The sequence below is a fragment of the Lucilia sericata genome, unplaced genomic scaffold (genome assembly GCF_015586225.1).
Source record: "Lucilia sericata isolate MDLA Ls3-8-SP2 unplaced genomic scaffold, ASM1558622v1 Contig001344F_arrow, whole genome shotgun sequence".
Taxonomy (NCBI): Eukaryota; Metazoa; Arthropoda; class Insecta; order Diptera; family Calliphoridae; genus Lucilia; species Lucilia sericata.
This window is the reverse complement of record NW_023995288.1, coordinates 13,794-31,709: the sequence shown is the minus strand read 5'-3', so window position 1 is coordinate 31,709 and position 17,916 is coordinate 13,794. Positions and strand designations below refer to the sequence as shown.

The 17,916-nt window shown below is 30.7% G+C and overlaps 1 protein-coding gene across 1 annotated transcript in view; it reads right to left on the bottom strand.

Annotated features, from left to right (window-relative positions):
• LOC119611045 (calcineurin-binding protein cabin-1-like) overlaps positions 1 to 17,916 on the bottom strand; it is a gene marked incomplete at its 5' end in the record, with an annotated part of 45,133 nt that overhangs the window by 13,499 nt on the left and 13,718 nt on the right. Inside the window, one exon of the mRNA XM_037966503.1 lies at positions 130 to 361. Within this exon, the coding sequence (XP_037822431.1) occupies positions 130 to 361 (232 nt within the window). The remainder of the gene's footprint in view (positions 1 to 129; positions 362 to 17,916) is intronic.

Genomic DNA, 17,916 nt, shown 5'->3' with positions numbered 1-17,916 from the left:
TATATATATATATATATATATATATATATATATCCCACTCGCATCCCACTAAGTAATCACAAAGCTCTTAAAGGCAATGGTCTAAGCTTTCCTATATTTTTATATATACATTTTTACATAAACACTTACCATCAATTTTTGCTTTATTGTATGCGAAGGGGCTGTTTGATAAATTTTTCAAAATCTTATTGAAAAGATCGCCTGTAGATCGTGTTATTTCCTTTCCACTTTGAAGATATTTAATGATAGCAGCATTAATACGGTAAAAAACCTCCAAAGCTTCCACTGAAAGCATGGTAGGATTGCTGTGGTTGATTTTAATAGGATATGTTGCATTACTTTCATAGAGATGGTTAGCCGCCTAAATAAAATATAAATAATATTCGATTTTATCTATAAAACAATATCACTGAAAAAAGTGAAAAAAATATACATTGATCGTTTTACAATGTTTCCAAATTCTTTTCAGGCCAAACATCAAATTGTTTCTCTTAGTTCACAAAGGGAAACTTTTAATTTTGTGTGTGAGAAAAAGAGAACAAAATATCAACCATCTCCCTCTCCCATACACAAAATCAAAAGTTTCCCAAAAAAAGTTTCTCTGTGTGAACCGACACTTAAACTGTAATTTTTTTGATTTGTTAGTGAAAAGAACTCATATGTATATTAGGGAGATAACTAATTTGGCGAAATTTTTGACATACCACCACGTGATTGCCAATGTTGTACAAGTAATGAAAATAATTTTTTTAGGTCATTTGGATTCAAAAACATCACGCACCAACCCCAATTTCTAATATAAACCAAATTTTTTTCAAGTTTTTAATTTTATTATTTTAAAATTTCAATATTTATATACGGTCATTTTATACCGAAAAGTATACTTTTGTCATATCGCGACTCATCACTGCCTATATCTCTGAACTTTTTGATTTTTACACAAATATACTATTTTACACAGAGTTGGGGGTAGTGCACTAAATTTGCAGTTTCCACTAAATGTTAGTGATAGTGCAACATTTTTCACTATCACTAATAGATATTTAGTGGTGAGTTGAAAAATTACAGCCTCACTAAGCAATAGTGGTAGTGGTACAAGAAAGTTTTTCACTAAAATTAATTTAGTGATAGTGAAAACCCTTTTTTTACAGCTTAGTGCACATTTTTTTTCTCCACTAACAGGATAGTGGAAAAATATAATCATTCACTAATGTTAATGGAACTAAAAAAAAATAAATTTATGAAAAAATATATTTTGAAAAACAACATAAAAATTGTACGCAAAGTGACAAGAAATTAAAAGGTTTGTCATTCAAATTGCATCCGGGATCAAGGGGCCACATTTTATTTCGTATTTTGGTATTATTTTCGTTGTTTTTTAAGGACTTTATCTATCGTATATTTTTGACATTTTCTTTCATTTATTACGAACGAATTCATTTTCTAAAAACCATAAATATGTATGTATGTATGTGATTTTTCTTTAATACAATAAAAAATAATAATATAGAAATATTTTGAACATACATATGTACATATGTATTTTCAATTTGTTTGGATTATTTTTACAAACACTATTTTTTGAGATTTTAGTGCATATTAAAGCATTCATGTAGTGACTGTTAAACATTTGCACTATTTTATTGTAGTGCAAAATTTTCACTACCACTAATGGTTAGTGGTAGTGGAAAAATTTTCATTACCACTATTTTTTTTAGTGGTAGTTAAAATATGTTTCACTACCACTAATTTTTTTAATGGTAGTTAAAATATGTTTCACTACCACTATAGTGATAAAAAATAGGAAAATCAAAATTTCGTCACTATAGTGGGATTTAGTGGAAACCTTAGTGCACTAAATATTTAATGCACTACCCCCAACTCTGATTTTACATCCCTAAATGAAAAAGTCCATAATATATATTTGTTGATCATATTTGATTTGACCATATCTCCGATTCTTATGGACCGATTTTACTGGTTTTAATAAGCTAAATTCCTAAAAGCATATCTAATTGAATTATTTAAGATTTGGATTCCCGAGATTTATGGAGCCTTCAAAAAATTAATTAAAAAACAGACGGACAGACATTTGGTGGGTGAACTTTTTTAACAACCGCAAAAAAATAATAACGTAGTTTCTCAAATTTTTTAATGGGCTATTCGACTATGCTATGCCAACTTGCATATATACGACGAATGTCAATAGTTATATCCCTAATGTATATATGCGGTGTGAGATTTTTTACTAACACAAAATACTTACTGTTTGATACAGCCAATTTGATGTGTCGCCAAGGGCGCTTTATTATTTATATTTTATTATTTATATTATATAAACAAGTAAAAATTATAGTCGGTCATGGTCGAGCATATGATACACTACACCATATATTTAGAATTTAATTTAATTTTTAAAAAGCATTTATGTAGAATTTTGGTTTAATTCCGATATACATAATCTGATTTTTGGAAAAAGGGCCAATTCCAATAAAATTTTGTGGAAAGGTGTACATTAGGGATATAACTATTGACATTTTTTGAAAAAAATTAGAATTGGAATAAAGCATTAAAAATATGAAAAAATACACGGTATATTTGTTCGTGGCTGTTATAAAAGTTCACGCACCAAGCGCAATAAAGTATTTCATTACATATTTTCAATGATTTTGTAAAAATGCATTTTATTCCTTCATCAAGTTGTTTTTATAATTAATAATAACTGCGGACATACTCCAAAAGATAATTTAAAATAAGAAAATTATCCCTAACACTTGCAAAACAAATTGCAATTATTTATATAATGACTGACGACAGTTATAATTTTAGTACAATGAACACAAAAGGTTTGTTATTTACTAACTAAAAATATATTGAAACAAAAATATGATCCAACATTTGAATTTCTCGCGATTTTCTTGTGAAACGTCAATTTAAAAAAAAAACCTTTATTTCTCCAAATTCAGAAAATACAGATTTTTAACTTTATCTACAATACAGATTTTAACTTTATCTATCTACTCGAGGAAGTTTTCCAGTTTTTCCTACCGAGCGCGTCCCCGGGTGGCGGATAGGGGGTGGTGATGCACCATCTGTCCTCTCCCAGCTTTAGAGCCACTTAAGCTGAGGGAGGTTAGATTGTCCACCTCCTGGGAATATTATAATAAAAATAAAAAGATAAAAGTTACGGTGCAGGCCCTAAATAACCCAGTACCGGCGGCAAGTGTTGATCTACTAGGGTACCTTGGCCTCCGTGGCGGACAATGCGTCAAGTGTACAGCATGCCATTGGCAAAAACATAGGGGTGAAGGAGAAGGATGTATTCGGAGTGAGCTCTGAGGATTCCGAATCCTCAGATGATAATAACAACACCATTACAGCAAGACCAAAAAAGGATGAAGTAGTAAACCTGTCATATTCAAAATTGGGAAGGTGCCGATTGGAAGGGCTGTTACAACAAGCCTCGAAAAGGACACTAAAAACCTAAGACCACAGCATCAGTTCCAACTACTGATAACGTTAAGGAGTCAAATCCTAAAAGCGAGGAAGGTACCACTAACTCGCCAAAATAAGATGCAGCTGCCCTTTCCCATAAGGCCTATTGGAATAATGAAAAGGTGGGTAGAATCACAAAGATCCTATGGGGTGACCCTGATGAGAACAAGATGAGAAATCTTCTCAAAATGAGCAAGTCTGAGGCTAGTATGATGGTACGTATTCTGAGTGGACACACAGGATTACGAGCACATCTACACACTATTAGCCATGCGGATTCAGACGAATGTATAGCATGTGGAGAGGACAGTGAAACTTTGGAGCACTTTCTTTGCACTGTCAAGCATTCGTCGAAATTAGATCCAAGTATTATGGAAGTGATGTTATTACGGAAATAACATTCTTGACTAACGCTGATTGGAAAATTCTTAGGAATTACTTCCAGGAAACTGAGGTTCTGAACACTGAAAAATAATATACTCAGTGAACAACAGGCCCTATAGTGGTCTAGGTGTATTTTTTCGGATTTGATGTACTATACATCCTCCTATCAACCTAACCAAACCTACAAACAATAAATCGCTGCTAATGTTAATAAGCAGCAAATGACAGTAGCTCATAACTGCGTTGACACGATTATGACCAATTCCATGCTTTGCTTTTCTTGTGTAAATTATCCTGAGGATCTCTAAGCTTTCTCATTTCATGTTGCAATTTGCAGAGTTGGGGGCATTGCATTAAATATTTAGTGCACTAAGGTTTCCACTAAATCCCACTATAGTGACGAAATTTTGATTTTCCACTATTTTTTATCACTATAGTGGTAGTGAAACATATTTTAACTACCATTAAAAAAATTAGTGGTAGTGAAACATATTTTAACTACCACTAAAAAAAATAGTGGTAGTGAAAATTTTTCCACTACCACTAACCATTAGTGGTAGTGAAAATTTTGAACTACAATAAAATAGTGCAAATGTTTAACAGTCACTACATGAATGCTTTAATATGCACTAAAACCTCAAAAAATAGTGTTTGTAAAAATAATCCAAACAAATTGAAAATACATATGTACATATGTATGTTCAAAATATTTCTATTTTATTATTTTTTATTGTATTAAAGAAAAGTCATATACTTACATACATACATACATACATACTTACATACATACATACATACATACATACATACATACATACATACATACATACATACATACATACATACATACATACATACATACATACATACATACATACATACATACATACATACATACATACATACATACATACATACATACATACATACATACATACATACATACATACATACATACATACATACATACATACATACATACATACATACATACATACATACATACATACATACATACATACATACATACATACATACATACATACATACATACATACATACATACATACATACATACATACAAATGAAAGAAAATGTCAAAAATATACGATAGATAAAGTCCTTAAAAAACAACGAAAATAATACCAAAATATGAAATCAAATGTGGCCCCTTGATCCCGGATGCAATTTGAATGACAAACCTTTTAATTTCTTGTCACTTTGCGTACAATTTTTATGTTGTTTTTCAAAATATTTTTTTTCATAAATTTATTTTTTTTGAGTTCCATTAACATTAGTAACATTATATTTTTCCACTATCCTGTTAGTGGAGAAAAAAATTTGCACTAAGCTGTAAAAAAAAGGGTTTTCACTATCACTAAATTAATTTTAGTGAAAAACTTTCTTGTACCACTACCACTATTGCTTAGTGAGGCTGTAATTTTTCAACTCACCACTAAATATCTATTAGTGATAGTGAAAAATTTTCACTATCACTAACATGTAGTGGAAACTGCAAATTTAGTGCACTACCCCCAACTCTGGCAATTTGCTCCTAGGAAAGACCGCAATTCATTCATATTTTTTTTATTTGTATCTGGATAAAGGGCTTTACTGTCGAAAAGGTGACCAAGAAAATCGTAATTTTCTATTTGCATGTTAGCATCATTTAAATCAATTATTAAAAATATAGAATAGAGTACAGTATTAATTTAATAATTTCAATAATAACAAAAAATAAAACATATACATCCTCCTTTCAAACTAATAACTTACTATATATATATTATAATATAAAAACGTATATATAAAAGTTATAATTTTAGTACAAATAATATAGTAGTTACCTAGGGCTGCCAACAATATTAATTACTTATACAACATTAGCCACCACTTGGTGGTATGCCAAAAATTTCGCCAAAATTAGTTGGGACATTGAAGCTATTTTCTGAGAGGAACTTTGTATAGGGGCTAGGGTCAAATAAGGACTGATCATTACAAAAAAAAAACATCGGACTCTAAAAAATATTTAGAATTTGATGAAATATGTAACTCACCAAAAAGTAAAATTATTTTTCTACATTACAAAAATCAGCACAAACCCATAATACTCTCCCAACTACAATGGTGTAGAGTATATTTTGGATACATAAATGTTTATAAGCTTTTCTAGACTTTCTTTATTACAGTATAAAAATAAAATTTTTATTTTTCATATCACTTTTTTTGAAAATTATTAGTATAATAACCAGGCAACCAAAATATGCCCTAAAAAGTGTTTTATGCGCATTAAATATGTAGTAAAAATCGAAAAAATATGTTCTTAAAATTAAAAAAAATGTTCTTAAAATTAAAGCTTTAATAATTTTTTCGAATTTTAAAGTTCAAAAATTTTGAGATTATGTTCTGCAGTCTCATTGTTAGAATAGCTAAATTTTTTAAAAAAATATAGAGTCTAAATTCAAAAGAAAATACAAAATTGAAAAAAAAAAATAAAAAATACACGAAAAAAATGTTTAAAAATACAAGAAAAAATGTGGTTTAAAATCCAAAATGCCAAAATATGCCCTATCAAATCGATGCCAAAGTTCTTATATTATTCTGAAACGTATAAATATATTATAATATCTTTTGCGATTAAGTTTTGAAATATGTATCACAGATTTTTAAAGGAAATGAAAAAATATTAAGATCACGAGATATTCTAGACCACTAAATCTATTCCATTTTGGACACATTATCATGACCAGTGGTGCTAGAGGGATTTTTGAAAATCCACACGCTGCACATTGGGGTAAAAGCGTCGAAAATGGCTCTTAATTCAGGGGAGGGTAAAATTAATTTTTTATTGTTATTGTCGTATTTGTTTATTTATTTTCATGTAAAAAAATTAAGTTTGGAATTAAAAAAATTTTTAAGGCTATTCTAGAGTCTGTCCGTCTTCCCGCGACTTAATTTTAAATATGTTTGTATGAGTGCAAGTCACAATTTTGAAGATATCATAATAAACTTTGGCACATAGGTTTATATTGATCAAAAAAAGGCGGAACTTCAATTTGGTGAGAACCTCTCCGTTATTTCGCATAGCTCCCATACAAATGGACCTTCCGGATATGGTTTTAGAGCTCATACTAAATATGTTATTTTATATTCAAAATGGTATGTCCATATTTAATCATAGTTCCCATATAAAGTATCTGTCGCGCATTGTTTAGTTTGAATTGGTCCATTATTTCTCCTAGTTCACATAGAAATTACAACCGAAATAGACCCACAACATTAATAACTTAAAAAATATACCAATATTTAACCAAAGAAATAAAATATCTTATAATATAAATAAAATTTGTTTTTTATTAATTGAAAATGGGTAGTAAATTATTTCGGTTATTTTCTTATTCTTTGTAATTTTCATTGTCACTATCATCATCGAAACTATCATCACTGCTTTCTGCAGAGTTAATCTTATTATTCGAGTCATTTGAAAGAATAAGGAGATCCAATGCCGCTTTTGGTAGAACCGTTTTTTTCTTTTCATATTTTTTGCTCATACCTGAAACTATAGGATCGGAGCTTAACAAAAGTCTATTAAATATGTCTTCATTGGTTTTTTCTCTACTACATCTTCGTGAGAAATGTTCTCTGTAGTTTTTGAAATCCTTGTTTCTTGCCTCTTGAGCTTCTTCAGAAAGTTGGCCAATTGGCAAAAGAGCATGATCAATTATTTCAGGGCCATGAATAAAAAATGTATGCAGAGTGGGGGACATGTAATACCATGGATACTTCTCAACATAATATCTATACATATATATCTATAATATTTAGTACAACAAATTGCACCACATTATATATTTTTTAAAATTAAAAAAAAACAACAATTTTAATTATAATAATAATAAAATAAATAAAAAAAAAACTAAGAAAACTATTAACATTAGTTTTAGTAAATATTTTATGGCTACATTTAAAACAATAACAATAACGATGTAAATACTGACAATAAACACGAAAACATAACTAATTCGTTCTGCTGTATTATGATTAGAAGAGCTGGGTACGTTTATCAAAATCATAATTTCTTAAAATGGAGCAATCTTGTGCAGTTTTTTTTCGGAATATTAAAGAAGACTATATGTAGTAATTTTTACCCATTTTTTTCAGATCTAACAAATGATAACATTTCAAGATGCATTCCATTAAAGTTCAAAAACGGGTTAATTTTAGACTAATTAAAAAAAATGCAAAAAATATTAAGAAAACAAAGAGTTTAATAAAATCTATCAAAATATATTTCCAAGTACCTGAGGTTGATGGCTCCATTTTGAAATATTTATTTTTTAAATTTTTTCTTGTTCAAATTAAATCTGAAAAATTCTTAAATTTAATTTTTTTTTGGTTTTTTAAAAAATTAAAAAAAATGTTCAACTTTGAAAGCGCAGTACAAAAAATCAGTAAAGTTTAAAAAAAAAATTTTAATGTTAGTGATACATAATTTTGTCTAGTTTTATTCGGTACCCAATTTTATACAAAAAAAAATCATTTTTCAAAAACCAATTAATCGCCACTTTTGCGAGATTTACCCCATCGTGCGCTGATTGAAAAAAAATTTCTTAAATTGTTCTGTTCTGAAACGTCTAAATATATTATATATATTATAATATCTTTTACGATTAAGTTTTTAAATATGTATCACCGAATTTCAAAGGAAATAGAAAAATATTACGATCAGTAGATATTCTTGACTACTAAATATGAAATTATGAGTGTGTGTGTATTCCATTTTGGACACATCATCGTAAGCATCGGCAAATAATAGCTAACATTTTGGAATAGACAAAGTGCAAAATATTAGAATCAGGTGGCAACCTATTATTTAGCGTCAATCTGTCAAAGTTGGATGTTGTTTGGACTGTATTCCCCTTATTATTATACCCTTCACCTTCGTGAGAAGGGTATATATAAGTTTGTCATTCCGTTTGTAATTTCTACAATATAATATATATTCTGGATGATTTAGCTATGTCCGTCCGTCTGTGTGTTTGCTGAAATCTTTTTTTAAAGGACCCCCGATATCGGCGAGATCTTCAATAATTCTGTTAGACATGCTTTCGAGAAGATCGCTATTTAAAATTAGCAAAATCGGTCCATAAATACCGGACATATGAGCAAAAATCCGAGACAACCTCTGAAAATTTCATAAAAAAGACAATTTTTTTCATGCTTTGATATACGCAACAACAACAACACTGCTTATTCCTTGACCCAGCGGGAAAAAATGGTAGGACTTCGATTTTTAGGCCTTCTAACAGACATATTTACTCATTCTAAAAGATGCGATACTCATTCCTCATTGCCTTCTCGCGGAAGATATTCCACAAGCACATAACTTCCCCTTCTTGTAGGATTCATGCACATTACAAGTTGCATTGCAAAACAATGCCAAACAAACAATTATTAAAATTCAAACATGATTGGGTTTGCAATTATTTTTATATATTGGCTCTCTAAAATCGACTCCATAAAATTTATTTTGCCCTCTTTTTTATAAACCGCTACCTGAAAACAGAAGAATGTATTTTTTTACATTCCAAATAAAATTTGGTCTTTTGCAAAACTTTATGTTGTAAAGTTCTCGTAAAGTAGGCTTTTATAATTAAAAATACGCATGTGCCAATTTCTTATGTTTAATGTAGAATTTATTAATAGTGTCTTCCCTTTGTAGAATGTCTGCTTAGGTAATTATATTAAAAGTCTTAGGATAAGAATTTATCAATTTTTTATGAAAATTTGTTTTATAAAACTTTGATAAACTCTTATGAATATATCCCTAAAACTTTTATAATAATTTCCTATACAGACTTTTTACAAAGCCTTTGACCGAAGATCTTCTAATATGACTTTAACGGAAGACCATCTTATATACATTACGTTATAGGTCTTCTTATAAGCGTTCAGCGAAAGATATTCTAATAGGCCTACAACGGAAGACCGTTTAATAGGCCTTTTTAAGTAAGCCTTCTATCAGCCCTTTAATAGAAGCGAGAAGGCAAGCACTTGGCTGACAATGACACGCCGTGTAAAATTGAAATGATTTTGCAATGCAGACGGGTGTGCTTGTGTCTGCAAAATAATGCCTTTAGTAAGTCCTCTTTACTGCCTCTTTTTCCCGCTGGGGAGTATTTCGTTTCATATGTTTGGATGTCTGTGTGTTTCATTGCCTTGTGTATATTGTTTTTGTTTCCTGGTACATTCAATTTCGTATGTTTGGATGTCTGTTGGTTTCATTGCGTTGTGTATTTGTTTGTGTTTGTTTGAGTATTTCGTCCTTTTGATTGTATATTTGAGTCCCAATTATAAAATTCTGTAATTTTTCAGGTGTTGCGAATACAGTAGTTTTCCGATTTAACGAACCCATATGTTGTCAGGCCTGTTCGTAAAATTGAAAAGTTCGTTATATGCAGTACTAACTAAAACATGGGTTTTTGGTAGGAAAATAATTAAAAATAGGTATTTTATAAAAATTAATTCTTTTTTTTTATAAAAATAGCACAAAACACAAAGTTCCGGATCTTTTATACCCACCTTCAAACCATATTTGTGTCGAATTTCATCGCTGTATTTTTAATTCAGTCATGAGCGTTAAAGTTATTTCTCGAAGTTCATCGCTATACTCGTATTTTTAAGCGAGTAATGAGCGTTGAAGTAATTTTCTTAAGGGGCCTGATATGGAGGGTAAGGTCAATTATGGACCGATTCCCATAAAATTTGTTAGAGATTTCGGTTAGTATAGAACATGTTTGAATCGAATTTAATCGTATTGTTAAGCGAGTAATGAGCGTTAAAGTCATTATCTGAAGGACGGACGGACATAGCTACATCGAACTAAAATTTAATAAGAACCCAGAATGTGTTACAGTTTTGGGTATAAAAGCACCGCTACAACTTAGGTTATTTGTTATTTTTGATAAATGTCATTTTATCTTCATTTAAATAATAATATTTTTATTAGTTCGTTAAACAGAGTACAAAAAACAAGTTTTATTCGTTATTTAAGGTAGTCAATAGGAAAAATTAGCTTGTTCGTTAAATGCGATGTTCGTAGAATTGAATGGTCGTTAAATCGGAAAACTACTGTAGTTATAAAAATACGTTCTGGAAGAATTGTAAAAGTTATTACAAATTCCTCCGGTCATTTAGTGTCACAAAACACTTACACGAGAAACATTTAAAAAAATTAACAACTATTAAGAAATATTGTAATAAAACCATGTCCTAACGTTAAATATATTTGTATTAACTTAAATGTGAGTTGTTATCCTCATTAGATAGCGTAAACCGTATTTGGGGTATAGTCATAAATGAGAAACCACTCAGACGGCAGTTTCAAAAATCTAGTTTCAAACTTTTAGCAATTTTGTTAAGCAAATTTTAAAATTTTGTGACTTATGGACAATACAGAAGGGTATAAAATAGTAAAAAAATTTGGTCGATATCTCTCACATATTAGCGGTACCTGCGATTTGAATTTTGAGGACTTCGGAGAAAACTATTTTTTGTAAAGGGCTTTATTCTTAACTCTTATGCATTTTACATAAAATTTTTAAAGAATATAAAATTCAAGATGTAGGAAATATACATCTGAAGTTTTAGTAAAATCGAATAATGTTAACTCGTAAACTGTGAAGGTGGGTTTTTTATGTGATTTTGGTAATATTTTTTGTGTTCCATGGAGTAATACTTTATTTATCGGGACCTATTCACTAAACTAAAAATATAAATATATTTTTAGAATGGTATCGATGTATACTTTAATATTTTTATACCCTCCACCATAGGGTTGCCAGCCTGGCTGGACTTGGCTGGATTTTCCAGCTTTTTTGATGCTTGTCCAGTTTCAAGCTAAAATTTAATTTGTCCAGCTAAATATAATTTTTTTAGTACACTGCAATAATTTTTATGTTATCTTTGTCATATCATGTTAGCCAACACTGATTGTACATTTGTTATACAAATAAGTTATGATTTCCCACATCTATCATAATATGTCTCAACACTTGAACAGCTGATGTCGTAATAAATATTAGGTCTGTTCGCGTACTCGAAAATTTGTAACAATTTGCAACAATTGTTACTGGATTCCGTTCGCGTACTTTTGAAAACTTGCAAGGAGAGAGTAAGAGAGCGGTAAAAATGACAGTTCTTGGATAGAGAATTGTTTGATTTTACTGGATATTTTTTCCCAGTAAAAAATCTAACATATATTCACAACATATGTTTGATTTATGAATATGTAAACAAACCAAAGAAATCGAAAATTTGGTAAATTTTACATTTTTTTAAAGGACTATATAAATTAATAACACACGAATATTAAAAACTTATTTGTAATTAGATTTATTTTAATTTTATTTATCATAATTAAGTTTTTAAAAGAGTTTATTTGTTTTGAAAAATCATAACAAATATTGTCAATCTAGCGTTTTTAAAACAATTTATTTTGTCTTTCTCTTAGCGATTTTGTGTAAATATTTGTTTTAATAAAACAATAAAACCATAATAATATATTTTTAATGATACTACATGTTTTGTTAACTTTAAATATCCATTTATTTATAGGAAAAATCATAGTTTCAATTATTTGGTTTTTTGTGTTTTGTTAGCGATTGAGATTTCAGCAAAAGGGCATTACTAATCATTGTCTATAAACAAAAACTTGCAATTTTTTTACAAATTTGCGTTCTCGTACTTTTTTTGATATTTTCCTGATTAAGAGTAAATTAAAAATTACTCTCTATCATAAAGTAGCTGAATATTTCTTACTGGAAAGTAAGCGAACAGACCTATTATTGCGAGCGATATCATAAGTACGTACAGTTTACGTACTTATGATTTTTAAAATTTAAAACTTCAAAAATGGCGCTTTTTCACATCGTTTGCTTTTAAAAACTAAGTTAACGAAGTGATCGGGGAAAACTAAAAATATATTCGTACTCTATGGACTACAACAAAACGGAATTGGTATATGGGAACCCATGCATTTTTTTTGGTGTATCACTGTGAAATTATTTACACAAAACCAAAATTTTCTCAGTTATTTTTATGTCCAGCTTTTTTTGTTTTGTCCAGCATTTTTTGTTTTGTCCAGCTTTTTAAAACCCAATGTCCAGCTTTTTAAAAATCGGAATCTGGCAACCCTACTACACCACCATCATTGGTTATAGAGGGTATATATAACTTTGTCATTCCATGTGTAACACCAAGAAATATTCATCTGAGACCTAACAAAGTATATATATTCTTGATCCTTATGAGTCGATTTAGCTATATCCGCTCACGTTAAAACGAAGCAATGGAAATTCACCCAAAACATTCATTATTATCCGGTAGAGTTCTGAGATATGACAAAAAATTTCAGACAACCTCTAAAAAATCTTGCTTTTTCAACTTGTTTTTAATATTTTTTACAAAACCTTTATCTGCAGTAAGATTTGTGAAAAAATACTGATTTTTCAACCACATGAAAAATCGGACCATAATTTTACATACCAACCATAAAATAGGTCTAAAAGAGGGTTGTTGTTGTTTTATTTTACAAAAAAATTTTTACAAGTAGACTGTGTTTGAACCTAGACCCTCACAGTTTTCGGTTCTATGTCCCGACCACTGCACCATTAATTACTCTTGCTTTTGTTTATTAACTGGTGGTTTTTACATAAATATACGATTTTCACTGCTAACACGCGATCAAAAAATGGTGCAGAGGGTTGTTGTTGTTTTATTTTACAAAAAAATTTTTACAAGTAGACTGTGTTTGAACCTAGACCCTCATAGTTTTCGGTTCTATGTCCCGACCACTGCACCATTAATTACTCTTGCTTTTGTTTATTAACTGGTGGTTTTTACATAAATATACGATTTTCACTGCTAACACGCGATCAAAAAATGGTGCACATTGAGAAAACGTAACTCTTTAATTTTGTATGCAATTCAGCAAGATCAGCGTTGACAAAAGGTATTCAGCAACAGTTTTTTGTTCGTACTTACAGAAAAGAATATAGTATTTGTATATGGCGGTATGTATTGACATCGAAGGCGCCTTTAATAATGTGCACACTGATACTCTTATCCAATCCCTAGACCAGTTTTATGTTGACCGGGTGCTCCGTAACTGGATCAACCACATGCTAAGGAACAGATGGATAAGCTGCGACATGTACGATCAGGAAAAAGGTTTTTCGCGGTACACCACAGGGTGCCATTCTGTCACCTTTACTTTGGGTTACCACGATTAATAGCCTCCTAAGGACCCTAACCGAGAAAGGACTTAGACCTGTCTGCTATGCAGACGATGTCGTAACACTTTTAAAGGGAAAGGATCCAAATTACTTGTGTAGAAGAGCTGAGGAGGCTCTGCATACAGCCTTGAGCTGGGCTCAACCGAGAGGCCTCAATGTCAACCCGGCAAAAATGGAAATCTGTCTTTTTACAAAAAAGACAGACATCTCTACGTATACTGAACCTTCCTGGTAAGAAGATATCAGTGACAGACAAAGTTAAGTACTTAGGTGTAATCCTCGACAGGAAATTAAAATGGAGACACCACATAGAGGATAGGATCAACAAGGCACATTGGTACTGGGCGATATGTAGGAGAACTATAGGCATGAAATGGGGTCTTAGTCCTACTATGACAAATTGGCTTTATAAAAGTGTAATTAGACCAATTCTAGCTTATGCTTCAATAATCTGGTGGACTACTTTAGACAAAAAGTGCAATATCAAACTACTACAGGGAGTTCAGCGTACATGCTGCTTGGGTAGAAGTGGTGCCATGTGTACTACTTCAACCAAGGCTCTGGAAACGTTGCTAGATATTCCACCCATTGAAACATATTTAAAATATGAGGCAGCGCTTAAAGCCGAACGGCTCTTTACTTTAGGCGAACTGGCCAAAAGCGGTTATAGGACACGTCATCAATGTATACTGGACACATTGGAAGGTTATACACAATCATCGGACGTGCCTGATCGTATATCAGACACAGAATATGTCGGAAACTTTGAAACGCTGATCCCAGATAGAATGTCTTGGTCAATCGGAACATTAGAGCAAATACCAGTAGGAATCCGTTGTTACACGGATGGCTCTAAATTGGGAGACATAGTGGGGCTGTGGTTCTATATTGAAGACTCAGAAACAGAAATATACCACCGTTTACCAAATCATAACACAAGCTTCCAGGCAGAAGTACGAGCAATAACGGAATGCATAAACGAAAGCGGTAACGAAAGGGCGAATGTAATAGCTTTAAAAGGTAGGCAGCTCGAGGCAGTTAACCTGACAAACGCGAAACCATTCGACGCAACAAAAGCTGAACTAAAAATATGGATGAGAGAATCCCATAAGGCCTCTTGGAATAATGAAACAGTGGGTAGAACCACGAAGATCCTATGGGGTAACCCTGATGAGAGCAAGACGAAAAATTTCCTCAAAATGAGCAAGTCTGAAGATAGTATGATGGTACGTATTCTGAGTGGACACTCAGGATTACAAGCACATCTATGCAAAATTGGACGTGCGGATTCAGATGAATGTAGAGCATGTGGAGAGGACAGTGAAACTCTGGAGCACTTTCTTTGCCAGTGCCAGGCATTCGTCGAAGTTAGATTCAAGTATCTTGGAAGTGATGTTATTCCGGAAATAACATTCCTGACTAACACTGATTGGAAGATTCTTAGGAATTACGTTCAGGAAACTGAGTTTATGAACACTGAAAAATAATTCATTCAGTTCCCTTTTTTTCATGACAGGCAAGATAGTGGCCTAGGTGTATTTCTTCGGATTTGGTGTAATATACATCCTCCTATCAACCTACCTACCTACCTACTTACCATATGATATACATTAGTTATTAAAGAACCAAGTAAGGAAGTGGTGTTGTGGGTAGAACAGTGGTATGAGAAGTGGAACATCAGTGGTTCGAATCTTAGTCAAGTCATTCTTTTTATTAAAAATAAAATTTTTTTAAGAAACAAAATTAATTTTCGCAAATTTATAAGTACTTTTGTAATTCCTCTTCAAAAAATTTGATTTATTAAAGGAAAACTTCTGTATCTTTTCAAAATCCGATTATTATCACCACCATCAATGGAGCAGGTTTGTTAATCTGTGTGTATCAATGAGAAATGTTAATCTCAGACCCAACAAGGAATAGACATACGAAGACATACGTCCTTATGAAATTTTGAGACGATATGTACTTGGGTGATCGACTCGGTTTTTCAACCGGTTTTAAAACTAGTTTTTTGTGCTTTACCAGTGTCGGTTTTTTCTAAATGTTAATTTTTCGAATTTCGAATATCCCGATTTTTTTACTTTTTAAAAACCGGTCTCGAATACTTTTATTTGCATTGTATTCAAAGATTACTTAAATAAAATTTTGAAGTAAATAATAATACAGCCCATCTAAATTTTAAAAATATTGGAGTCCTGGAACTAGAGTATATTTTTCGAATGGTTACCTTTGGTTAAACTTTTTTGATTTTCCTGATTAATTAAAAAATTTAATTTGTAAAATTTATTAGATAAAATTTTTTCCATCTTAAAATTATGTTCCAATAACAATAATTAATTTGCGGCTAAAATATTATGGAAGTGTTTTAATGCCTATGGAAATTGTCTACACAGGGATTTTAGAATAAGCTAGGATTACATAGTTCCTTATGTTTAACAGAAGTGTCCCACTTTTTTCCATTTTTTTTTACATTAAAGAAATAATGTAAATTAGACTAGATCTAAATTTATACTTTTTTAGACTGTTAAAAATCAGTTCGGGCTATGTTTTATTCATAGTTTTATTCAAATTTCAATTTAAACGTTGATTTTTTTCAAATTAAAATAGATTTTGTTATTTATAATGAAAAATCGGTTAACCATTTTTTTCTGAATTTGAAAAATGCAACCGATTTTTTTTCAAATGTCAGCTAATCGAAAACCGGTTTTTGGAAAATTTCGAATAATTAGAGATGGGAAAAGGGTTAAAACCAAATTGGTAAATACCCAGTAAAATGGATAAATTGGGTAAAAATGGGTAAATACCCAGGTGTTTACAAAAAAGCTGGGTATAAACTAAGTTGTACAAAATTTGTTAAACACGCGGATTGTAAAAAGTAAAAATTAATTAATTTATTATTAAATTATATAAAGTGGATCCTGCTTAACTTAATTATTTGGACGCATTTTTTTGAAATTATTTTGCTTTTTTAATTGTATTTTCAAAAAATTTATATTTATTTCATTTTCTCGACTATATCATTATTATAGCAATAGCAAAACAAAATGAACCACAACAGCGCTAAACGAAATAACCACACAAAAAACAAAATACACAAGGTAGTAAAACCAACAGCATCCAAACAACGAAACTGATTACACCAAGAAATAAAAACAATACAAAGAAGGCTATGAAACACACAGCCATCCAAACATATTAAACGAAATACTCAATGAATAAGCAGTGTTGCTGTTGCTTATATCAAAGCATGAAAAAATTGTATTTTTTATGAAATTTTCAGAGGTTGTCTCGGGTTTTTGCTGATATGTCCGGTATTTATGGACCGATTTTGCTGCTTTTAAATAGCGATCTTCTCGAAAGCATGTCTAACATTGAATGTAAAAACTTTTTATAAATACCCCAAAATTATAGAAAAGAAAGAAATGATACCTGGTATTTACCCTCAATTTACCCACACATTGGGTAAATACCGGGTAGAATCCCATCTGTACGAATAATCGATCACCCTAATACACTCCCGCTCACTTAAATAGGTTCACTGTTTTGTTTACATTCAAATTAATATTTTGCAAAAACTAATGGACTATTTAGTAATATTAAAATTTTTAATAATAACATGATGTCTTATGTATCACTAGTGAGACAAAAATTAGCGCAATACCTAATAGCGGATTTTTAATCATTTTTTTCTAACATACTACGATTTTTAGCTATATTTTTTTGCCTCACTTGATTAGGTTCA